Below are 25993 nucleotides of genomic sequence, written 5' to 3'. Positions count from 1 at the left end.
TGAACAGTATAAACATGCATACACATCAATACTCTCCTGCACTGCATACTAGACCATTGCTTGACACATTTTGGCAAGTTACAGGAAAAAAAAAAGTTTTAAAAATAAATGTTATCACTGTTTGCACAGAAATCCTGGGGAAATTGAACGCTGGGAAGGTTAAACTAAAGCCTCTGCTGCAACAATGTATAGATGGGCATCATTATTCTGCTGCTGGACTCCCAATCAGATTACCCGAGGGCATACATTCCATCCAATTGCTTGTTTTAGACTAAATGAAATACGTGGAATGTGGAGGGAAGGCATACTTGGATTACTAAGGCCTGGTGACTAAGCACTAGTTACCTTACATGGGTGTGAAAACACTGCATAGGCAAGAGTACAGCAATACAGACAGTTCCCTACTTACAAACCACTCAAGTTGCACACATCAGCGATACAAAGTTGTCTTCATGTACAAAATATACAATATTGTTTTTGTTATTACATATTTTTGTTGTGTAATGTGACAGTATAGTATAAACTAACAATAGTATAACCAAGGTAGTAATCTACAAAAAGTCACCTGGACCATTCACAGTACAAATGTAATCTTTATTAAAGAGAACCAGAGATGAGCCTAAACGGGAAGATGAAAAAGCTTTTATACATACCTGGGGCTTCCTCAAGCCCCATACGCTCTGATCGATCCCACGCCACCGTCCTCCACTGCCCGCATCTACGAGAACCAGCTCCCATCACTGACGTCATTGGAGCCAGCTACACTGGAGAAGTGCGCCCTGTACGTATAAATCAAGAGGCTGCTGCAGAGATACGCAAACAGCACACTTCCCTTACGCTTAGACTGGCTCCGACTGACTGAACAGCGGGGAGCCGGTTCTCATAGCTGTGGGCAGAGGAGGATGGCGGCGTGGGATCGATAAGAGCGTATGGGGCTGGAGGAAGCTCCAGGTATGTATAAAATCTTTTTGCTGTTCATCTATGGTTCCCTTTAAGGGAACAAAATGATAAAAACAAGACATGGCCATCATTCCTCCCCATGGTCGGTGTTAACAAGTGGAAAATGATACATTGTCCATACATAAGGGTGAATATATCTAAAATACAACAGTATCAAGTCTTTAGATAGTCAGTAAAATTGTAACGCTCATTGACTGATTAAAGGGAACCTAAACTGAGGATATGGAGGTTTCCTTTTAAACAACACCAGTTGCCTGGCTTCCTGTTGATCTGTTTGGTTGCAGTAGTAGCTGAATCACACACCTGAAATAAGCATGCAGCTAATCCAATCTGACTTCAGTCAGAGCACCTGATCGGCATGCTTATTCAGGGACTGTGGCTAAAAGTATTAGACACACAGAATCAGCAGGAGAGTCAGGCAACTGGTATTATTTTAAAAGGAAAAATACATGTCCTTCTCAGTTTAGGTTCCCTTTAAACTCAGTATGATCTTGCACATTGCCCAAGTGAAATTCTTGCCCCGGTGTAAAAATAAACCCGGAAATGTATGGCAAAATGGGCAAGGTATGTGTCAGAGATGAATGCTCAGATTCATGAGCAGTCAGTTAGGTCATACGGTCTGTGTATATTTTATACCACTGAAATGTGGCACACGATTACAGGCAGTGTACATGACCTAGTTGGACTATACTACTATCAAAATATTTCACATAACCATTGCTAAAGTGCAATATATGGTTCTTTCGTTGTTAAACCTACGGAACCTTTTTTTCTCCTTGCTTGTTTCCTGCCGGATTCCTCTTCTGCACTTTGACTTCACGCATGACTTGGACCTATCACAGTGTGGACTATGACAAGATACGTAGGTGGGGCTGTCGCGCACAGCGACACGCCCACTTGCGCATATGACACGGCCACGTAACATCCATGACCGATTAGGGAGGGATATTTAAACTGCACAATTTCTTGCAACGCCAGCTCCCAAAGCAGTATCTTGTGAAACTAGTCGAGCCGTTGCACATTACTTGGCCATCAGTGTCCTCCCCTCTCTTTCGGTAAGAGCCATCTTTACTGGATATCTTCCATAACCAACAAACTACTGGCTTTCTCATTCATACCAACTATCCCTATATACCTTTGATTCCTACTACCTCATTCAACCGGCTTCCTCGCCAACATTATGGATTGAGCTTCGCTTTGTTACTCATCTATACCTTTTATCACCTACGTGCACTGGTCACTTCATTCTTCCACAGAGCACTAAGCATGCTTGACGAGACTCTTGACTATCAATTTACCTCACTGCACTTTTGGCCTGATTCTCAAACCTCAAACTACCTCGCTTCATTTCATCTACCTCACAGCATTTGCACTTTACGTCAGCTCTATTAATATTCCGTGGTTATATATTTATCTCTATTCGGCTTCTTGCACACTGCAAGCAATTCAGATTCAGATTCCGCTTTTTAATCAGTTTTTACCTCCGATTTAGATTTAGATTTGCAGTGTGCAAGGAGCAAACTGCAAATCTGAATCTGAATTGGAAGTAAAAACAGATTAAAAAGCGGAATCTGAATCTGAATTGCTTGCAGTGTGCAAGAGGCCTTCTACTGTATCTGCACAATTGGTAGCTGGTCTATAACATTTATATTGGTACATTACTTATGTGAACAATTTTATTCGCTTTTTCTAAACCTTATATTTGATTCATATTATATTGTGGCTCCATTAGGTCATATACACTGTTTGATAGTGTGTACCATTCACTATGGGACTATATACACAGCCAGTATGGCTTAGCTGACTGTTTATTGAACTAAATATTCATCTCTGACACATACATTGCCCATTTTTGCCATATAGTTTACCGGATTTATCTTATACCGGGGCAATTTTTTACTTGGACAGTGTGTCAGACCATCGTTTCAGTCATTTTATGATCCACATTATAATATTTATGTATTTTTTTTAATATTGCACTTTTTAGCAATGGTTATGTGAAATATATTAGTGGACATCTCTAAGCTCTGTGCCTAATATTTTGATAGTATTATAGTCTAACTAGGTCATATACACGGTGTATCTTGAATACCACTGAAATGTAGCACACGATTATAGGCAGACAGCATGATCTAACTGACTGCTCATGATTCTGAGCATTCATCTCTGACACATAACTTGCCCATTTTTGCCATACATTTCCAGATTTAATATTACTTCGGGGGCAAGAATTTCACTTGGGCAATGTGCCAGATCAGACTGAGTTCAGTCAGTCAATGAGAGTTACAATTTTTACTGACTATCTAGGGACTTGATACTATTGTATTTTATATTCACCCTTATGTATGGCCGATGTATCATTTCCACTTGTTAACGCGTACATTAAAAAAGGGCGCCGGGAAAAAAGGGCGCACAGTTTTAAACGATAAGCATGAATAACGTTTAAAAAAAATTGTGCTATATTTCGTTTAAAAATAATGTTTTATAAAGTTATAAATCATTAAATAATGTGTATGAAATCGGCAATTGTAAAAACGTTAATCTTCCCTGTTTAAAAATTGAAATTTATAATAACGTTTTATAAAACATTAATAAGAATGTTACTAAAGCTATACCTAACCCTACTCTCACACAGAACCCTCCCTGTACCTATCCCTAACCCCTAGACCCCCCTGTTGGTGCCTAAACCTAAGACCCCCCTGTTGGTGCCTAAACGTAAGACCCCCCTGTTGGTGCCTAAACCTAAAACCCCCCTGGTGGTGCCTAAACCTAAGACCCCCCTGTTGGTGCCTAACCCTAAGACCCCCCCTGTTGGTGCCTAACCCTAAGACCAACTGTGATAAGCATTAATAACATTTTAAAAAATATTGTGCGGTTTTTCGTTTAAAAATAATGTTTTAAAAAAGAAAAATTTTACAATTTTTCATTTAAAAATAATGTTTTAAAAATATTGTACTGTTTTTCGTTTAAAAATAATGTGTAAAAAATTATAAATCATTAAATAATGTGTAATCATGAGAAGCAGTTATAAAACATTAAAAGTCTCCGGGCGCCGCTTTTAAAACGTTATTTTTCTCCGGCGCCCTTTTTTCCTGTTGGGCGCCCATTAAACGATATTTATTATGGGAGTGAATGGCGGCGCCCTTTTTGTCCACCTGCCTCATGTGCCCAAATTTCCTGCTTCCCTTGTTAACACCGACCACGGGGAGGCATGATGGCCATGTCTTGTTTTTAGTTGTTTTTATCATTTTGTTCCCTTAATAAAGATTAAATCTATACCTTGGTTGTACGATTGTGGAAAGCTCTCTTCTTTTGTTCCTTATTTACTAATTCAGGGTCGAAAGACTCACTTTTTTCCACTAGCTACCTCCTAGGATGCCCCAATATAGGGGGTTCTTAATAATGCTTGCTTTGTTTCTTTTTGATGTAGTATAGTGTAAAATGTTATAAGTAGTTCAAACCACTTTATGTTCCTCTAGGCTCTGACTTGTCTCAGTTCCCATGGACTATATGCAGTGTAGATTGCATGAGAATATAAACTGCTCAATTCACTTTTATCCATAGGGTAGGGGCAGATGGCAATGTTCAAAAGCCTCTACATCTGATGGCCCCATTAAAGTTTTGCTATGGGGCCCCAAAATATCCAGCTACGCCACTGTCCAAATCCAGAGTTGCCCAAAAGTAAATTATTCATCCACGTTTCCACATGTTTAACCCCTTGTCGACCACGTAACGCCAAGTCCTGGGGTGGGGTTTTGCAGGAGATTGCGCGCGCCAATGTGCGCGCATCTCCGCTTGAATGATAAAGCTCTGCCATCAGTTTCCCAGCGGTGATTGCTGCTAGGAGACTGTTAGACAGTGACACGCCATCTATTTACTCTGAACAGCGCTGCGATCTATGGCAGCGCTGTACTGGGGAAAGTCGTGTGACACGGCTGTCCCCCTGGGTGGCAGAGAAGCGATCCACTGTCATGGGCTGGCTGGCAGGGGGAGGGAGTAGGTTAAAAAAATAATTAAAAAATAGCAATATTTATTGTAAAAATAAATGAAAAAAAATGTGTAAAAAAAATGTGTAAAAAAAAAAAAAAAAAAAAACATTGGGGGAGCGATCACAGCCCACCAACAGAAATCTCTGTTGGTGGGCAGAAAAGGAAAGGGGGGGGGGGGGGGAAATCACTTGTATGCTGAGTTGTACGACCCTGCAGCAAGCCTTTAAAGCTGCAGTGCCCTAATTTGTAAAAAAAATGGCCTGGCCTGGTTTAAGCCCATGGTCCTTAAGTGGACCCAAGACTTAAATTACAACAAATCCAACTTGCAAACAATCTCCCAAAACAGCCCGTTTGTAAGTAATGGACTGCCTATTTTTAGATAGTTAAATGATTACTTTTTTCCCCTTAAAGGACAACTGAAGTGAGAGGGATATGGAGGCTGCCATATTTATTTCCTGTCCTGTTGATCCTCTGCCTCTAATACTTTTAGCCATAAACCCTAAACAAACATGCAGCAGATCAGGTGTAGCAGATCGGATACATTTGGCCACAGCGAGACGGCCACCAAATGCATTTATGCGGCCGGGAACATTGGCCGCAGGTGCACGGCCACTTCGCAATTTGCCCGGCCAGAACCCGAAGTGGCCAGACTTCGGGTTCTGGCCATAACCTATACAAAAAACGGATTGCATGCAGATTTTCTGCGTGCAATGTCCAAGAACCAGCAACATGTTTGTTTGTTTTGTTTTTTTTTACTAGATACAATTAATTACATCTAACAGAAACAGGCCCAAAGCAAATCATTGCTGTGCAAATTTGGGTGCTGAAAAAAATACACACTAATCACACCAGAATTTGGGATGAGACAGGAGGGGGTTAGAGTTATAAAGTTTAGATTAGGCGTCAGGAAGAGGTCAGCATCAAAGGAAGATGTTGGAGGTGTTGGGAAGCTGTTTTTTTTCAGACTGGGGTTTAGTTGGAGAAGGTGCTCGATAGAGAGTATGTGCTGAAAACACCATCACACTTCTGAAACCTGAGTATCAATGGTTGCTTACCAATGATAATCACTTTGCTGTTTAGCAGTGCTAAACCCTAGATTGGGTAGCGTAGGCCCGTGCACTTCTGCAGGTACATCACCCCTGCATCAACAACAATACACACTAAAATGTAGAAGAAGAAAACACTACAAAGGTTTTAAACTAGCGTTTGTGATTTAGCGTGCAAGCGGCAAACTTTGTGAAGACCTACGCTACCCTATGCAACACTGCAGAGGAGCAAAGTGATTATCATTAGTAAACAACCATTGATACACAGGTTTCAGAAGTGTGATGGTGTTCTTAGCACATAGTCACTGTTGAGCACCTTCTCCAACTAAACCCGTCTGAAAAACAGCTTCCCAACACCTCACTCCAACATCTTCCCTTGATGCTGACCTCTTCCTGACCCCTAATCTAAACCTTATAACTCTAACACCCCTCCAGTCTCATTCCAAATTCTGCCTCCTTAGTGAGAATAATTAGCACAAATAGCCCCCGACTTACAAACGCCCTGCTGATACAAGCAGAATGACAATGTGAAACTTGATTCTGTGGGGGAAAAGGGATTTTTTTTTCCCAGAAAGACCTTGTTGTTTTGTGAGAAAATCACATTTTTTTTTTTTAAAACTTTCAAATTTTTATTAGCAGAAAATAATTATATAACAATAAATTGAGCGACATCTACTAAATTTTTAAATAACATACGCATATTTTAACATTCAAACTCCCGTGAAATATGCACAATAGAAATAACATGTTAAAGAGGAACTGTAACAACAAAACGTCCCCTGGGGGGGTACTCACCTCGGGTGGGGGAAGCCTCCGGATCCTAATGAGGCTTCCCACGTTGTCCTCCATCCGTCAGGGGTCTCGCTGCAGCCCTCCGTGCAGCGGTGACGTAATATTTACCTTCCTGTCTCCTGCGCAGGCGCTCTGACGGCTGACGGCTCCGAAGTAGGCGGAAATACCTGATCGCCGTCGGGTCTGCTCTACTGCGCAGGTGCAAGTTTCCGGCGCCTGCGCAGTAGAGCGGACCCGACGGAGATCGGGTATTTCCGTCTATTTCCGTGCCGAAAGCCGCCACAGCGCCCCCGCTGAAGCCAGCAAAGGTAAATATTGAAGCTACAGTCGGCTCTGTCGCCGGCTGTTCGGAGGGCTGCAGCGAGACCCCCGTGGGACAGAGGACGGCGTGGGAAGCCTCATTAGGATCCGGAGGCTTCCCCCACCGGAGGCGAGTACCCCCCAGGGGAGGTTTTTGTTGTTACAGAGTCTCTTTAAGGTAAACTAACACAATATGAAAATACAACAGTATTAACATAAAAGTAAAAACAATCAAAGTAGGTTCTAGTACCTCAATCTTATTTACTGGTGGGTCAGAATAAAGCTATTAGATGTTTTATAATAAGAAGCATTATATTATGGATTAGAATAGATGCCGCTCTTAAAATTATGGCATATATTATGCGTTCTTTCTTAATCTATTCTCCATGGATATATTTAAGTTATATAAGGAAATAACTTGGGAAAGGGATGGGGAGTCACTTGATTTCCACTCACACACTATTCAATGTCTGGTGGCACAGATCACCTGAGAAATTTCAAGCCGGTAATTCAGTGGAATTTCATCTATGCCTATATGCAACAGAGCCAACTGAGGAGTTAGTTGGAAATCTTCCCAAATGTTTTCTAAAATAAAATGTACTATTTCTTGCCATAAAGTACTAATAAAGGGACATTGCCACAAAATATGATAAAGAGTACCTATCCTCCCACAATTCCTCCAACAATTAGGCGAATTATTTGGTGCAAATTTGGATACAATTAAAGGAGTAACATACCATCTTAATAAAATTTTATGAAATGTTTCCCAATGTGTTATATACTTAGAAAAACGAGAAATATGTAAAGAGGCTTGCTTAATATGAAGGATTGTTATCTTAGTTTGCATTTCTATTGACCACTGGTTAGTGTAACATTGGAGTTGATGTTCATTCCCCTTAATAAGTTCCTCATAACAAAGTGAGATGCCTTTTTTTAAGGGGGGGGGGGCGGGAACCAGGGGGGGGGACACAGGGGAACAGAGGTGACACAGATGGAGACACTGTAGGTACAGCGGAGGAACAGGGGACAGAGATGACACAGTGTTTCGACCTATGGACAGATTCAGGTTAAGAATACACCTAAGGTCCCTATCTTGTTTGATAACTGGAGACTACCTGTACAATGATTTAATTTTTGGTCAAAACTGCTGGGGACTACACATATGTTTAACAGATTGAAGGATCGCAGTTAGTGGTTTTTGAAGTAAAAGGTGGAAAACTGCTTTAAGCCCTTGCATACTGCAGTTTTAGGGAAACTTGTACCTCTCTCACTACCTACTGCTGCCAAAATGGTGCCATACAGCACTAAACCCAAGCACTCACGGCATTACACCAGGTACGCATACACTGGGTCTATGCACAAATGTCTATGTACATAGATCCGCCTCTGGGAGGGAACTCCTACTGAATGCTCCTCCCTTGGAGCACCGAGAAACCAGCATAAGCCCAGCAGTGCTCTGGCTTGGTGCACTACAATAACATTTAGCCCTGGTTCAGTGAGTGTACTTCTTTTGCATCTTCTGTGTGTGAATATATGAAAAACACAGGAAACGTATGCAAAACAAGACACAGCACTCAGGAGCTGTGTGCAGCAATTAGCTGTATTAGGAACAGACGATATCACAACATGTTTTGGGCAGAGCCCTTCCTCGGGTGTGGAAATACACAGGAAACTGCGACAAGAGGTATAGCTCTCTGCTATCATAACCAAGCCAGAGGGTGCTGAATTTCTTCCATCAGTGACCCAGTTCAAGCAAAAGTTGGGCAGAGTTTGTACTTTAATAATGAACACTTGACACTCACCGCTGGGTACCGAGAACATAGATTCCAGCTGCTGGTACAGATTCATGAAGTCAGGATTTCGGCTGAGCTCATTCCTTGCACGTGTCATGCCTGAGAAAAAAAACATTCTAGTTAATATGTGTGACCGGCCATCACGCCCTAAATAGGCCACGCAAACACTGATGAAGATCAACTGATTGTTATCCACCTACTTATCTAGAGCCATGCAGTCTGGGCATGGTCAGCTTACACGGCAAAATGCTGAGAAAATGCTGACAAAAATGTACAGATTTCAGCTGAGCTGTTCTCAATGCCATTATTTGCTTTTCAGATTTTTATTAATGCTGTTTGCAGATAAAACCCGGGTTCCTGCAGAACACCATCCGATCAGTTTTTTTTTGATCGACTGCAATTAGAAAACTGCAATTACATCGGCCTTCTTATAAAAAGTCTACGTTGTTCAATCACTAATACACACAGCATACTGTATTTTGGTGGGCTTGTGTGGTGCAAGAGTGCCAAAAATCACACAAAATGGGCACAGAAAAATGCTTGATGTCCTAAATGCTTTGCGTTTTGCACAGGGGACAAGGCCTAATAGACAAAATGTTACTTTTTATTCAATTAGTAAAACATATATGTGTGGGTGTAGGTGTGCAAGATTTCAGGGACACATTCTTAACCTCCTTAGCAGCTAATTTATTTAAAAGCTTGCAAGTGCTTCATGCCAATTTATTTTATCACTTTTTTTTTATTTGTTACATTTGCTTGCTACTAATTAGTACTGCTGTAATATGTATTTATGGTCACTTATAACTAGGGGGCAGTGTGAGATAATAACACAGCACTTCTGCTTTCAGTTTCTATATTTTCTTCTAGCAGAGAGATTTCAAAGCATTCCAGGAATTTACAGCACCACTGTAACGATTGGTATCAGCACACAGAGAGAATCTGATTATTGGTGATCTGCAGTATCACCAGGAATACAGATCTATACCTGATTATGGATGACCTGCAGAATCACCAATAATACAGATATAGTACTAACCTCTGGACACCTATATATATATATATATATATTTTGTGAGTGTTTGGTGTAACAGTATGACTGAGTGAACCACCTGACGGGCAGGTGATCCTAGGCAGTACAGAAGACACTGCTATAGAGAGTACAGAAACCTTCCTGCAGCCTGAGACTCTCCAAGGGGTGGAGTCAGGCTGAAGGTAGGAAAGACTAGAGAGCGAGTGACACCTGAAGGTGGCTGTCACTGACTGATCTGGAGACCCTCTCTTTAGTGGAGAGAGATAGTTTTCGAGGTCGGGCAAGCCAGGTTGGCAACACACGGACAGACAAAGTACAAAGACAGAAGGCTGATTCGGTATCTAAGGCAGGCAGGGTTTGGCAACGGAATATCAGATATGCGTGGTACCGAATCAGAAAGCAGAGGGATAGTCAGGAAAGCAACAGGTCATAACAAATATCAACAATGCCTAGTCTTGGGTTTGAGGTCCGTGGTCTCTACACCCTGGAACTAGTCTGATGAATAACAGAATGATAACACAAGTTCCCTATTCTTGGGTGTGAGGTCTGTGGTCTCTGCACCCTGGAACTAGTCTGAAGTATAACAGAATGATAACACAAGTTCCCTAGTCTTGGGTGTGAGGTCTGTGGTCTCTACACCCTGGAACTAGTCTGAAGTATAACAGAATAATAACACAAGTAATCTGGCTCAGTGTGAATTCCCAGGTCCTCCTGGTTCAAACACACTGTTGGATCTGACTAAGGTCTGAGTGCTTCCACGTAGTGTTCGCAACGGCAGACAACTTGAGAGTGGCCAGCAGTAACCATAAATAGTGCATTGCTCCCTGGCACCACCCTGAAGTGATCAACCAATGGCTACCAGCTCTGAGGTCAGCTGAACGGCCTGGTCAGCAGATCCCTCCTTGGCCATCATAAAAGTTCTGCCGCGTATTCCTAAACCTGTGTGAACTAACAGGGTCAGCCACACTAGCTGCACGCCGCTGCGTGCAAACCGCCGCGCTGGACGCGGAACCAGCCGTCTTACTGTCGTTACATGCGGCGGCTTTTCCGCGTTCTGCCATGTCATTAGATGCACGCTTCCGCGTGCAGACCGCCGCGTTGGACGCGGAATCAGCCGCCTTGCTGTCAGTACACGCGGCGGATTTTCCGCGTTTTCTCACAGTACCCCCCCCTGTGGAGTGGACTCCGGACATCTCCTACCCGGCTTCCCAGGATGCAAGTTATGGAATTCCTTTTTCAACTCTGCGTGCATACGACAATCTGGCACCCAAGTTCTTTCCTCTATGCCATACCCCTTCCATTGAACCAAAAACTGCACGGAGTTCTGCACAAGCCGCGAGTCCAGAATCTTCTCAATTTCATACTCAGGTTGGTCATCAACCAACACAGGGGGGGGGGGGGGGATAGCGGAATCCACGTGCACTGCCGGCTTGAGCATAGACACATGAAATGATCTCACACCTCGCATGCTGGTAGGGAGATCAATGGCATAAGTGACATTAATGATTTTCATGGTTACTGGAAAAGGACCCACAAATCTAGGACCTAACTCGGGTGACAGTTGCTTTAGAGCCAAATGTCGAGTGGACACCCAGACCAAGTCTCCTGGAAAAAATTCCCATTCAATAGACCGTCTCTTGTCAGCCTGGTTTTTCTGGTTCTGAAAAGCCCTCCCCAGATTTCTTTCAACCATTCCCCAAATCTGTTTTAAAGTCTTCTGCCAGCTCTCCAGTGCTGGGAAACGGGGTAGAGGCCACTGGCAATGGGGTGAACTTAGGTAACCTTCCCGTCACCACCTGAAATGGGGAAAATCCTGAGGAGGAACTCTTCAGGTTGTTGTGTTCATGATGGTTACAGGTTATGCATGCCATCTTGTGTCAGCCAGGTCCGCTACTGCAGCATTTTGCTTTGTGGGGGCCCTCGGGGGGCTGGCGGGGTGTCATACTTTGAGATGACCGTTTACTCTGGATTTGAATTAATAAGTTTATGTTTAGAGGTTGATAGAGGCCTACCATTATACACTATGTGCTATGGTTCTCAGGCTGCATAGAATCAAACCCCTTGCATGTTTATCTCTATATACTTATGTGTTGAACGCATGCAGAAGAGGGCATAATACGTTCTGTTACTTTGACTTGTTGCTCGGGGGGGTGGCTGCTGCGCCTGCCCCCGGGGGTGCCCATGATGGTTATATGTTTTGCATGCCGTCCCGGCCAATTTGTGTCAGCCGGGTCCGCCACTGCAGCATTCTCCCTCGTGGGGTCCCTCGGGGTGCTGGCGGGTTGTCATGCTCTGGGGTAACTGGTTGGATCCCGGCATCTATTTATAAGAGCATTAATGCTACGTTAAGATTTCTCCTCGGGTGACTGTCTGTTTCAGATCTGAGCCAATAAGTCTTTCTTCTGAGGGTACTGGAGGTCTACTATTGCATACTTTGTTCTACGGTTTTCAGTCTACATAGAAACACACCTCCTGTCTAATCCCCACTATGTGTACATATGTTGAATACTTGCAGGAGGGTGTATGGTGTTTTATAATATCGGACACTATGGCCCCTATGTTGCTGAATTTGTTCCTGGTCGGTGCTCATGACGGATATGTGTTATGCATGCCGTCTCGGGCCACCTTGTGTCAGCCGGGTTCGGCACTGCGGCATTTTCCTTTGTGGGGCCCCTCGGGGTGCTGGCGGGGTGTCATGCTTAGGTATGACCGAGATCGTGCGTGCTGGGGGCGTGGCCGCCCCTCCTACCCCCTGGGGTCGCCCGCACCGGGGCAATAATACGCATGCCATCCTGGCCACTTAGTTTTGGCCGGGCCCACCACTTCGGCATTTCCCCCTCACGGGTCGCCCTCTGGGGGCTGGGGCTGCGGCCGCGGGCCCCGGCTGTCTCTTATCTGGGAATTGTTCACTGCATACGGATACGCCAAAAACACTATGCTTGTTGTAAACCAAATAAATATTACGGTCTGCTGGTAACCTGGCAGTTTTCACTTCCACACTCTATTTCGTTTCTCCCGAACCACTATGTGCTCCCCCACTAGCACCCGACGAGTGTCAAATGATTGGCACCCCACGGGCGCAATTTGATGCTTTTTCAGCATCACCTTACAAAACTAAGGTTATCAGCTCTCATGATAACCTTCATCTTCTCTCTTCATGCTATTCCTACCCTTTCTGCTCTTCTCCAGCTTTTCTTTCCTTTGCCGAGCTACTCCCCCACACTTTCTACGTTTATACTTAGAAGTGCTCCCCGCAATCACCCTCACACATTGAGCCATGTCGGTTAACATTTCATCCCTGAATGTTCAGGGCCTCAACTCCCCAGTAAAGCGTACTAAGGCTTTTTCCTCTTTTCGAACAGCACATGCAGACATTGTATGCTTACAAGAGACACACTTTCCTTCAAGTTATTCCCCTAAATATCTTCACAGCACATTCCCTCAATTTTACACCACCAGCGCTAAAACAAAACAAAGGAATCCTTACAGCATTCAGGAAATCTGTTAACTTTATTTGTAAAAAGGAAATTAGAGATTCAGACGGCAGATACCTCATCCTGATAGGAACCATACAAGATGTAGAAGTAACTATTACCTCATACAACCCACCTAACACTGAACAACTTCCATTTTTACATCATTTAATTGACCTCCTAGGCACGCACTCAGTTGGCACATTAATTTTATGCGGAGACTCTAATCTCTCGCTGAGATCTCACCTTGACAGAGACAACCCTACCTAACCACACCCATCCTCCTCAGATATTCGTAAAGCTAAACAATTCAGTAACCTTCTTCAAACTCATCATTTAGTAGACTGCTGGAGGGAATCTCACCCCACCAAAAAAGGGTTCACCTCTTTCTCCCACCCGCACAACACACAATCCCGAATTGACCATTGTTTCACACGCTCTGATCTATTTCTTAACTTGGTTAACGCCAAAATAATACCCATCCCATGGTCAGATCATAATGCTGTGTATATCACACTATCTTCTATGCTTTCAAGACCTCGTTGGTCCCTTAATCAGTCCCTGCTATCCGACCCAGCTATAGTCACCACTTTGGAGTCCCATATAAAAGACTACTTTAACCTCCCTGGCGGTATGCCCGTGCTGAGCACGGGCTATGCCGCCGGGAGGCCCCGCTCAGGCCCCGCTGGGCCGATTTACATAATTTTTTTTTTTTTGCTGCACGCAGCTAGCACTTTGCTAGCTGCGTGCAGTGCCCGATCGCCGCCGCTACCCGCCGATCCGCCGCTATACGCGGCGCCGCAGCCGCCCCCCCCCCCCCGACCCCGTGCGCTGCCTCGCCAATCAGTGCCAGGCAGCGCTGTGTGGTGGATTGGAGTCCCCTTTGACATCCCTCCAGGAGATCCCGTTCTTTGAACGGGATCTCCTGATCTCCGATCGCCGGCGGCGATCGGAGGGGCTGGGGGGACGCCGCTAAGCAGCGGCTATCATGTAGCGAGACCTCGTCTCGCTACATGAAAAAAAAAAAATTAAAACGTATTTGCTGCCCCCTGGCGGATTTTGACAAACCGCCAGGAGGGTTAATCTCAATCCAAGCAATAATGAGTTATCAGAATAAATAATTTGGGAAGCGCATAAGGCAGTCCTGCGTGGACACCTTATACCTATTGCATCTCAAAGGAAAAAGAGAAGAGCCCAAGAACAAGCACTATTAGAACAGACCTATATCGAAACTCTTGATAAATATAACGCAGAACCCTCCACATCTAATAAACAAGCCTGGTTTAAGGCTGAGGAAGCTTTAAACCTTTTTCTTACCGACAGAGCCGAGAAACACCTGAGAGGGAGTAAATATAGACTGTTAGATGTAATAAACTCACTTCAATGTTTGCTCGTCGCCTTAAACGAACAGACCCTCATTTTTAAGCAATTAAACTAAACATAGGAAATTGAGCTTTTACGTGCAATCCTGTAAAAATAGTTGACATCTTCCACCAAGGCTTAGCCAAATTATACCAACCATCTTCGACTGTCAATCAAGTACTCCTAAATAATGTACTTAAAACTATACCCCTACCTCCTATAGATGAATCCTTTAAACTCACAGTTGATCAGCTCATTACAACGGAGGAAGTTATACAAGCTATTAAATCTTTTAAGATTAATAAAGCGCAGGGCCCAGACGGCTTCCCAACCCTTTACTATAAAAAATTCTCAAGTATTCTAGCTTTACCAATAACAAATGCATTTAATAAAATATTGCAAGGCGACAAGCCAGGTGCTGATTCCCTACTCGCATGTATAAGCATGATCCCAAAACCAGACACTGATCACTGTCAGGTCCAACTACAGACCTATATCTTTGTTGAACACTGATATCAAAATATTGGCAAAAATATTAGCTACAAGACTCAACAGAGGCATAGAAGATTTGATCGGAAGAGATCAAGTAGGCGTTATACCTCACCGTCAAGCAAGTGACAACATTAGACGACTCCTCCACATAATAATAAAAGCGAGTAACGCGGGTACTCCCATGATGCTCCTTTCGCTTGATATACAAAAGGCGTTCGACACAGTATCATGGGAGTACCTGTTCACTTTGTTAACCGTTTAGGGCTTCGGACATAACTTTATCGCCTGGCTTAGAGCTCTCTATTGTTCCGCGGTTGCGTTTGTCAAATACAGTGGGCATAAATCTACAACCTTCCCTATTTGTAGAGGCACCAGACAAGGATGCCCTCTATCTCCCTTACTGTTCGCCCTTATCATGGAACCTCTGGCCCTTTTAATTAATAACCACAATGACATACAGGGGATTAACCACCCTGGTGTTCAATTTCCCCAGGATTTCCATGCAAAAAGTGTTTCAATTAATTTCCAATAATTTTCAACCTTTTTTTTTTTTTGCAATCATTTTTTTTTTATATTGAATGCAATACAGATTATTGTATTGAATTCAATTAAAAAAAAAGTGTTTGCTGCAAGATGTTGATGACGCTGTGTGACCGTGATGTCATCAATGCCGGTAGGGGACATGTCATCGCTGAGGGAGAAGCAAAATTCGCTAAGGGACATGGAAGAAGGCACTGGGTAGGCAATCAGAGGTACACGACGAGGGATCAGCATGCCAATGGTGAGTATAAGACCCAGATGTGTAGCCAGGTATATAGGTAGCCAGATGTGTAGCCAGGTATATAGGTAGCCATATGTGTAGCCAGGTATATAGGTAGCCAGATGTATAGGGAGCCAGATGTAAGGATAGTCAGGTGTATAGCCAGATGTATAGGGAGCCAGATGTAAGGGTAGTCAGGTGTGTAGCCAGTTATAGGTAGCCAGGTGTGTAGCCAGTTATTGGTAGCCAGATGTGTCGTCCCCCCTCCCGATTCCCTGCTCCCCCGTCTGAAGCCCCTCTATGGGGGGATCCCCCTCTATGCGGGGGGGTCCCTTTCAGTATGGGAGTTGTCCCCCTTCTGTGCGGGCTGGTGGCTCCCCCTCTATGCGGTGGGCGGGGGGGGCCTTCTGTACAGGCTGGTGGCCGGGCGGGGACTCCCCCCTCTATGGGGGTGTCCCCTTCTATGCAGGCGGGCTGTGGGTGGCCTCTCTCCCTCCCTCGTACCATCTCCTCTCCCTCCCTCCCGATCCCCTCTTCTTCAAGCCCCCCCCCCCCCCCCCCCCCGATCTGAAGCCCTTTGAGATTTACTCACCCGAGAGCTCTCTCCAGCGGCGGCAGCAGCACTTCCTCCTCCATCGCCGAAGTCTTGTTCTCTGTGTAGTTACAGTACGAGGCTTGGTGACGTCACCAAGCCTCGTACTGTAACTACACAGACTGGGAGGGAGGGAGAGGAGATGGCACGAGGCAGGGAGAGAGGCCACCCACAGCAAGCCCGCATAGAAGGGGACACCCCCATAGAGGGGGGAGTCCCCGCGCCGCCACCAGCCCGTACAGAAGGGACCCCCCCCCCCGCCCACCGCATAGAGAGGGAGCCCCCGCCCGGCCACCAGCCCGCACAGAAGGGGGTCAACTCCCATACAGAAAGGGACCCCCCCCCACCGCATAGAAGGGACCCCACCGCCCACCGCATAGAAGGGGGAGCCCCCACCAGCCCTGCAGAACTCTGCCCCGTTGATCCGCTGCCCAGGGATTCCCCAGGGTGGCTGGATGCTAGTTCTGCACTCTGATGAGGGAAAAGTGAAGCCGGCGGGGCAGACAAACAGGAAATCTCCCTTGCAGTATTGACGAGCTCAGCTCGTCAATACCGCTTTCAGCATGTTTCTGCTGGACGAGCCAGGCTCGTCAATACCGCCAGGAAGGCTACTATAGCGGATCAACAACATAAATTATGTATGTACGCAGATGTCGTAATCCTTACTTTATCCAACCCTTAAATATCCATGCCCAACCTTGCAGATACACTTATGACTTTTGAAGATATGTACGGTTTAAAAATAAATAGCCTTAAATCCAAAGCATTAAATATCAACTTACCTGCCGAAACTGTCCAGGACCTGCAGAGAACCTATGAGTTTAAGTGGGAATCCCAAAAACTGAAATATCTAGGTTTTATTTGACTCATAACTCAAACTCATAACTCATTATTTAAGGCCAACTACCCAGCTCTACTCACTGAGGTCTCGAATGTTATTAGAGTGCTGGAAACGATATGTGATCTTGTGGCTGGGTCGGATAGCAGCGATTAAGATGACAATCCTACCTAAGTTCCTATATACACTTTGAGTATTAATAGTTCCTGTTCCTTCCCCCTACCTCAAAAAAATACAATCTCTCTTTTACTCCTTTATCTGGAAGAACTCAGGGCTCCGTATCTCAAGAACTACGCTATATTGCCTCACTACAGATGGCGGCTTGGGTGTTCCTAATGTGGCAGCCTATTATAAAGCGGCACAAGTTGCACATCTTACAATGTGGCATGAAGAAGCCCCCCCAATCTGGCGTGATATTGAATGCTCGATTTGCTCCCCCACATCCATCTGCAACCTTTTATGGCTTTCCACCACACAATGTAAGTCCATTAAAAACCCAATTATGGTGCATTCTCTGAAAATTTGGTATCAAGTTAGATTAAAGGATGAACTTCAATCCCCACACCTCCCGCTCATGTCATTCTTAGGCCATCCCGACTTCTTTCCGGGCCTTCACAATCCCTCTGCCTTTAAAGGGAACCGGAGATGAACGATTCACACAAAATAAACATATCAGTTGATAGCTTGTAAAGAATAAATGCTCTACCTGATAACTTCGCCACTCTGGTGTGCCTTTTTGAGTGTTTTTTTTTTTATCCATTATTGCTCCAGGAAATATCCAATATGGCCGCCGGCTCATACCTGTTCTGCTTCCGGGATATAAGTTGTTCTGGATGTGCTGTCTATCCTCTATGAGACTATAGACAAGCAGGGCTGCTGCAGCCTTTCATCTGTCTGCTTTCAACTATTATTCTGGTATGCTGTGTGGCTGCCTGTAGGAAGTGTCTCTGTAACGATTGTGGAATTCTCTCCGTGCGCTGATGCACAAGGCGTGCGCCGACACTCCGGAAATCCTCCACAAGCGTATAATTTGAGGAAACCCAGCAGAAGGTGCAATGCACCTGTAGAGGGAAATTCCTGTCAGCAGGTGAAGCTGTGGAGTGCAGAGGAACAGCTCCTCTGCCCTACCACACACGCCAGACAGGAATTGTACGAAGGGAAGAAACGCAATCGCAAGAGAGGCGATTGAGAATGAGCACAGAGACAGATTGTATGTGTGTGCACCAAACTAGTCGCCAACCCGCGACGGTGCACACACCACAGCAGATATGCAGTAGGAACGCGATCGCGAAAGGTGCGATCGCCAGACGTCACACAAGGCTACAGCAAGGCAGAGCACGAGAGTAGCAAAGGCACAGCAAATCATACAATGTGGAGATAAGGAAAATAACAAACGCTAACTGAACGCGCACACCGCACTCATTCGCAACAGTGCACGCGTTCATGCGCGGTCCCCACGTGATAAGCACAACAGGGACAAGCACGCCTAACTAACCACCGACAGACAAACATGAAACAGAGGACGCGAGCGCTTGCTTAACGGTTACCTCACCGAGCCTCCAGCAAGCGTTCGTAGCAGACAAGACAGACACACGAAAACAGGGACAAGCGAGAGATAGGATCCACAGCACTAGCGAAAAGAGGCCAGTGCGATCCAGGGAGACAGAGAGATGGAGATCAGACGGATCCACAGCACTAGCGCTAGGCGAGTGCGATCCAGGCAAGACAGATAGAGGAGATAGCTAGTAGCAACCGCTGCTCCAGCTATACTCCAAGAACAAAGATCAGAACGACTTCCTGTCGACCACCGCAGGGACAGGACAATCGCAACAGATAAACAAAACAGATATACAATCCTAACTGCACTAGGGAAACCTGCCTAGTGCAGTCCCAGGAATTACTCTAAGCTAATCTTCAAACAATGAGCAAGGCTGACACTCTCTGGAGTGTTTCACAGGATAAATCCTTATGACCAGCGAAGGTCTGTGATATCACATGGTATATATAGAGCAAGCCTACAAGGGATGTGGCTATGCAATTTGCATGACAAACGTATGCAAATTCTTCAGCAGCAGCAAGCTGAAAAACTGACAAAAGGTCTCTCTTCCAGAGACCTGCAGAATGCAGACCTGAACAATGGTCAAAAAGCTGCCTGCCTGCACAGGCAGCTGAGCAGATCATTACAGTCTCTCATAGAAATGAAACTGCATACAGTAGATAATGACAGGCTGCACACTGCACACAGATGCACTGTTTCAGAGCTTCTTTCTTGGCAGCAGCAGCCCCTCCCATGTCAATAGCTCTGAGTATGAAATCTGATCCAGGAGGTGGCAGGCTTGGGCTTGAAAAGACTCCACAGAAGAGTGACTCAGCTATAATGATTCCAGGTCAAACCTCGACTGAATAGTCGGTGGATTCTTATCACAGTTGATAACAGATAGATTAGACTGAGAAGAATAAAACTAAAAGCAGGGTAGGTGTTTACTGTCATGTTCCCACTGATAAATGTAATAAAATACATGAGGGTGCTTCGTCTCTGGTTCTCTTTAAGTACAGTGACCAGATTTTTGTAGGCTCAACCTGGGACAGTGTCGGGGGTGATGGGGGTGAGGGGGGCGCCGCGGTGAAAAATGTGGTGCCTGCCGCGCCGAAAAATGGGCGCGGCCATAACATTCTATGGGCGGAGCTAACGTAATGATGCAACAGCGAGGCATAAGAAAGCAGTGTTTACGCCGTGATGTGGTCAAACGAGGATTCGCATCATGGGTGTGCAGAAACTGTGTGATGCTATTTAATAGTATACCATAACTCCAAAGCAGCAAACACAGCCAACTATGACCATTAAATAATAAATGCAGCAACAGTTACCCCAGACACCACAAAATAAACGCAATGGGCAACATGTCAGCACAAAATAAATGCATTGCGGGCAACATTTCAGTACAAAATAAACGCATTGCGGGCAACATTTCAGTACAAAATAAACGCAATGGGGCAAACATGTCAGTACAAAATAAACGCAATGGGGCAAACATGTCAGTACAAAATAAACGCAATGGGGGCAAACATGTCAGTACAAAATAAACGCAATGGGGCAAACATGTCAGTACAAAATAAACGCAATGGGGGCAAACATGTCAGTACAAAATAAACGCAATGAGGGCAAACATGTCAGTACAAAATAAACGCACTGCGGGCAAACATGTCAGTACAAAATAAACGCACTGCGGGCAAACATGTCAGTACAAAATAAACGCAATGGAGGCAAACATGTCAGTACAAAATAAACGCACTGCGGGCAAACATGTCAGTACAAAATAAACGCACTGCGGGCAAACATGTCAGTACAAAATAAACGCACTGCGGGCAAACATGTCAGTACAAAATAAACGCACTGCGGGCAAACATGTCAGTACAAAATAAACGCACTGCGGGCAAACATGTCAGTACAAAATAAACGCACTGCGGGCAAACATGTCAGTACAAAATAAACGCACTGCGGGCAACCATGTCAGTAAAAAATGAATGCAGTGGGGGCAACCATGTCCGTACATAACAAACGCACTGCGGGCAACATGTCAATACAAAATAAACGCAATGGGGGCAAACATGTCAGCACAAAATGTACGCAATGTGGGCAAACATTTCACCTGGAAAAAAAAGCATTTACTTACCTGACATAAGTCAGTCAGCCAGCCGGCCGGCCTCTGGTGTGTGTGTGCAGCTCCCGGGCTCACAGGCACTCAGGCAGAGCAGGGCTACGGCAAGATGGCGTTCTGGAGGCGGAGCCCTGTACTGGAGACACAAATAGTCTCCAGTACAGGGCTCCGCCTCCGGACGACATCTTCCCGTAGCCCTGCTCTGCCTACGCCTGCCGGAGGAGGCTGCTGGAGCGGGGCTGCAGGGAATGAACTAGCGCAGCGTCTAGGAGAGGCTGCGGCTAGTTCATTGTACGGTGGCCAGAGTCCCGAGGCCGGGACGTCCCGCTGCTAAAAGCGGGACGTCCCGGGACCTCATGCAGCCTGGGACAGCGCCCCCCGAAGGCGGGATGCGTCCCGGGTAAAGCGGGACGTATGGTCACCGTACTTTAAGTGGTAGCAAGAAAAAGGGCTAACCACAATCTATAGCTTAGTGACTGACAGCTCTCAAATCATTTGCTTCTTTAAAGGAGCATAAACAAATCCCAGATACAGAGCTGTTCAGTTACTTGCAAATTTCACACTTCGTCAAAAAATATATTAGGTCCCACGAATCTTTACTCACTAGAACTTGTTTTGAGCATATCTGTGCCTCTGACCCAGGGCCTTATATCTCTTTCTTTTTATAAGGATAATATCCATCCCTTCCACGACCCCTGGACTACGCACAAAACTAAAAAGGGTACAAACTGTCAGGATCATTAAACCACTGATTCTGCGTGGTGGATTTCACTTTTCAAGGAACTTTTATATTAGTTTAATGTTGAATTGTTAAGATGTCAGTAATAGATGCCATGGTGCTACTGACATCTAAAATGTTTATATGTGTATTTTTCTCTGCTTTTGCAGACTCTGCTGTACCTCAAATTGTATATACACTATGTTACTATTTGCAAAGCACACCTTGTTATCGCACTATTTTTCTGTTATTTTATATTGAAAAATTAATAAAACTTTTTGAGAAATTAAAAAAAAAAAAAAAAGAAAGAAAGAAAGACCTGGTCCAGAGAGTTGTTGTCCTAGCAGTGCTGAAGTACTAAATGTTATTTGTACTTTAACTAACCCCTCTGGTCTGATGAAAAAGAGCTCATAAGGGCACTTATAAATATCTGTGATTGGTGAAAAATGATTGGCGGAACAATCAATGTGCAAAATGCTGAATGCCTCTCACCTTTAGACCCATCCATAATTGATCGCAGATAGTAGTACAGAGACCGTGTTCCCATCTGGAATAGAAGCTCATAGCCGTGATACAAGCTTATACAGAGAGCATAATCACCTTCCACCGCTCCCATTTGCGCTCCCTGTGGGAGACACACGAAAAAAAACACAATTATGATGGCCTACATAGGTTATTGTGCATCTTGAATCACAGAAATGGGAAAGCATAGTATTCTATGTAGTCTGGCTGAATTCCAATTACAAGTTATTATAACGAATGGCTTCAATTTAGACACCACAACTGCAGCTCACAAACCACTACATCTATACATACAGCCTCACCTCCATTCCCCTTCTATCTCCTATACCTGTTGATATTTTCTGCAAGTCCATTTATCTAAACACACGCTGAATAAGGCGGAGTGATCCCTCTAGCGATTTGAAAAGCTAGCAGTTAGTCATCTGTTTTCCTTATACATGAGGGTAAGGAAACAGGAGTGGAAAATCATTATGAGATGACCATTATAAAAAGGGGGGATGTATAGTGGGTGCTTTTTGCCTTCTGGGATAGGCACAGTGCAAAGCAAGTCAACAGAGAGGCTTTGTGCTTCACCAACACCAGTGTTTCGTAGAGGTCACTCACTCAACTTGAAGTTGATAAATCCTCTCTACACAGTCTAAACATAATTGTCACGGACGATTGCGGGGACGCAGGCGCGTCCTGGAACCGCCCGTGAAGAAAAGAACGATCGCACTCGATTCCTGCATCGATTGCGCTTCAAAACGGTACAATCTGGGTTGAGTGTGTAGGGACAGCTAAAGTCCTTTTCTTAGCAAAGAGAGCACCATTCCAAATGCTGGTTGGCTCTTTTGATATGCTAATGAGCCTGAGCCTAATCTGCACTGGAGAGTCCCTGGCTTCAAGCTGTGCTGATGGCCCATCCATCAGGTATAAGGTGACAAGCAGCTGGCAGGAAGACTGGCCCTGTGACTGCTGATCAAGCCAGAGGTGTAAACTCAAAGTTGTCTAAGCAGATTTCACATTCAGATGTTAATTGAAGGAGCCAACAGGGCCTTTCATAGACAAGAAGCAGACACAGCTGGACTCCAGTCAGGCTGACTCCGGCCTTAGCAGGAAGAAATGAATGTACAATATAATCTTTTGCCCATTTACAGAATACAATAAATAGGGTGGTTATGAGAGCGGTATCATTGGATCCGTAGGGTCATGCTGGATCTCTTGATACCAGTCGAGAGGGGCCCGGGGCCCCTACCACCCAGGTATGAATCTACTCAGGACCCTGATCTGATGCACTAGCCATGTCAGGTATCATATTAATCTGTATTTTCCTCCAAGTATGAAGCTGTTACCCCCCTAAATGTAACGTGTATGGTTCAGGAGTTACAGCAATTCATAAGTTTAGCTCTAAAATCTCTGAGAGGGAATGAACTGTCATTTGCTGGTAGTTCAGAGGGGGCCGGCATTGCCACACCCCCAAACCAGCTTCATCAAAAGCACAGAGCCAGCAGGCGGGCTTTTGTCCTCCACACTGAACCATCTTGCACTCATCAGATGCCAGCTTGAGGATATGCTGGTATCCACCTGGTCTGAACTCTGAACTCGGGACTTTGAAACCAAGGACTTTATGATTCTTCCCACAATAAGGACATCTTTCCAGGAACTAAGTATTTTTCTCCCTTCTTTTATTTTTCATACTGGCTATTACTGTTTAATAATTGTCTGTATATATTAATTATTTATATTGCGTGAATAAACGACTTTCTCCAAGTCATTCACTTTCCGCTACCCTGCTTATCAGCACACACAGAAATGATCCCGGGTCTCTGAAGATACGCTACTGTTTGTTTGTTGTTGGCTAGACAGAATATCGTGTGTTTAACCGTTTTATTCGCAGGATTAGTCAGTCAGTTAGTGGGCCCCCACGGTCCCATGATAACCGCGGTGGTGGCAGTTTACTCTGAACCAGTGGGTGAAGTGGTAATCACCCGTGTCTCACGGGCTCCCTTCTGAGTTGTCCGCGGCTAATTCTTAACGGTTCCTGCGCATTGACTGCGACCAGAGTTCGCACGATCTGTGCGCTGGCACCGTTTAGAAGGCTAAGTGCGGTCAGCCACAAGGGCTCCTGTGACAATAATGTTTGTTCCAAACAACTGAAATGAACAGCAGTCTTCACTGGTACAAATTTCAAATACAGTGGAACCTTGACTTGTGAGCATAATTCGTTCGGAAACATACTTGTAATCCAAAGTACTCTTATCACATGTTCGTTCCCCAATCCAAAAACATTTATAGAAAAATATTTAATACAAAGTACTGTACTGTATAAAGTAAAAATGTAAAAGAGACTTTCACTATAACTAACTTACAAAATGAAGGCTCACACCAAGTTTTTTTGTGTGTGGCTTTAACAAGGAATATATCAAAGTTGCTTTTGCCTACTTTTGAGGATTTGACAGACATGTGACATTGTGCAGTGTCCACACTCAGATTAAGTACAATTAGGTACAATCTTGCAGTGTCAGAAAGAAAAGAACCATCGACTCAATTGTGATGACGTTACGTGCGTATATGTTCTGTGCTTGTATATCAAACTGTTGCTTGCAAGATCCTTACAATGCAACATTTTACTACTGTAACTTTTTTTTGCAGTCCAGAATACACAGCAAGTGCTTTCCATATTAGGACTGTTTTTAAGATGAACCATATGCTTCTTCTACATAACTCCCTCTGAGAGAATACAAACACCTGGGTGGATTTACTTTCTCTCCTGAGCACCTGTCTCAGGCAGGGCTTTGAGTCGGTGCAAAAATCAACCGACTTTAACTCCGACTCCTCAGTTTGTGAATCACCGACTCAAGATACCCAAAATGCCTCCAACTCCACAGCCCTGGTCTCAGGGTGAACATAAAATACAGAAACAAATCTTAAAATGGCAGTGACAAAGAGAGAAATTTGGGAGACATAACATTTAAATCTGTGTCCCAGACTCTCTCCCTCTCTGTAGCTGTGTGTTTTTCGCAGGGGGGGGGGGGGGGGGGGGATACTGTTTAAGAGGAAATAAATGTGGCAGCCTCCATAAACCTCTCACTTCAGGTTCCCTTTAAGTATACCTAAATAGACACAAGGGTAACCTCTTGCTACTAGGCAAGCTAATCACAGATGAGTGCAAAAATGCTTTCCTACAGCTTGCTACAAAAAGAGGCCAGGGAAGGCAGAATGCAGGTAATAACTACAAAAGGGGCACTGAAATGAATCATGGCATCAAAATTTCAGGATCCAGTGTAGTAGTAGTAGTAGCAGTAGTAATAATAATAATAATATTAACAACATCTAAAATAATAAAACGCTATTAGATATCAGCCACTTTGGTCTCAGGAATATGACAGTATTTCTTTCAGAGGAACACACAAAAACATAAGAACATTTTAAGTTTTAATCAGGGCTGTGGAGTCGGATTAATTTTGGGTACCTGGAGTCGGTGGTTTCATAAACTGAGGCATCTGAGTCGGGGGTCAAATGATTTTCGTACTAAATCCACAGCCCTGGTAAGTGTTAGACTAAGGAGTCGAGTTATTTTGGTTACCTGGATTTGGAGTCAGTGGTTTCATAAACTGAGGAGTCGGATGATTTTTGCACTGACTCCATAGCCCTGCTTTTAATATATGGCAAAAACACTGGGGCCCCT

General features: G+C 44.6%; 1 protein-coding gene across 1 annotated transcript in view; it reads right to left on the bottom strand.

Moving 5' to 3' along the window:
• FANCM (FA complementation group M) overlaps nucleotides 1–25993 on the bottom strand; it is a 257273-nt gene that overhangs the window by 79633 nt on the left and 151647 nt on the right. Inside the window, exons 6-7 of the mRNA XM_068254157.1 lie at nucleotides 22297–22429; nucleotides 8890–8979 (exon numbers count right to left, since the gene is read on the bottom strand). Coding sequence (XP_068110258.1) covers nucleotides 8890–8979; nucleotides 22297–22429 — 223 coding nt within the window. The remainder of the gene's footprint in view (nucleotides 1–8889; nucleotides 8980–22296; nucleotides 22430–25993) is intronic.

This window comes from Hyperolius riggenbachi, chromosome 9 (genome assembly GCF_040937935.1).
Source record: "Hyperolius riggenbachi isolate aHypRig1 chromosome 9, aHypRig1.pri, whole genome shotgun sequence".
NCBI lineage: Eukaryota > Metazoa > Chordata > Amphibia > Anura > Hyperoliidae > Hyperolius > Hyperolius riggenbachi.
This window is presented reverse-complemented; position numbering and strand designations above follow the sequence as displayed.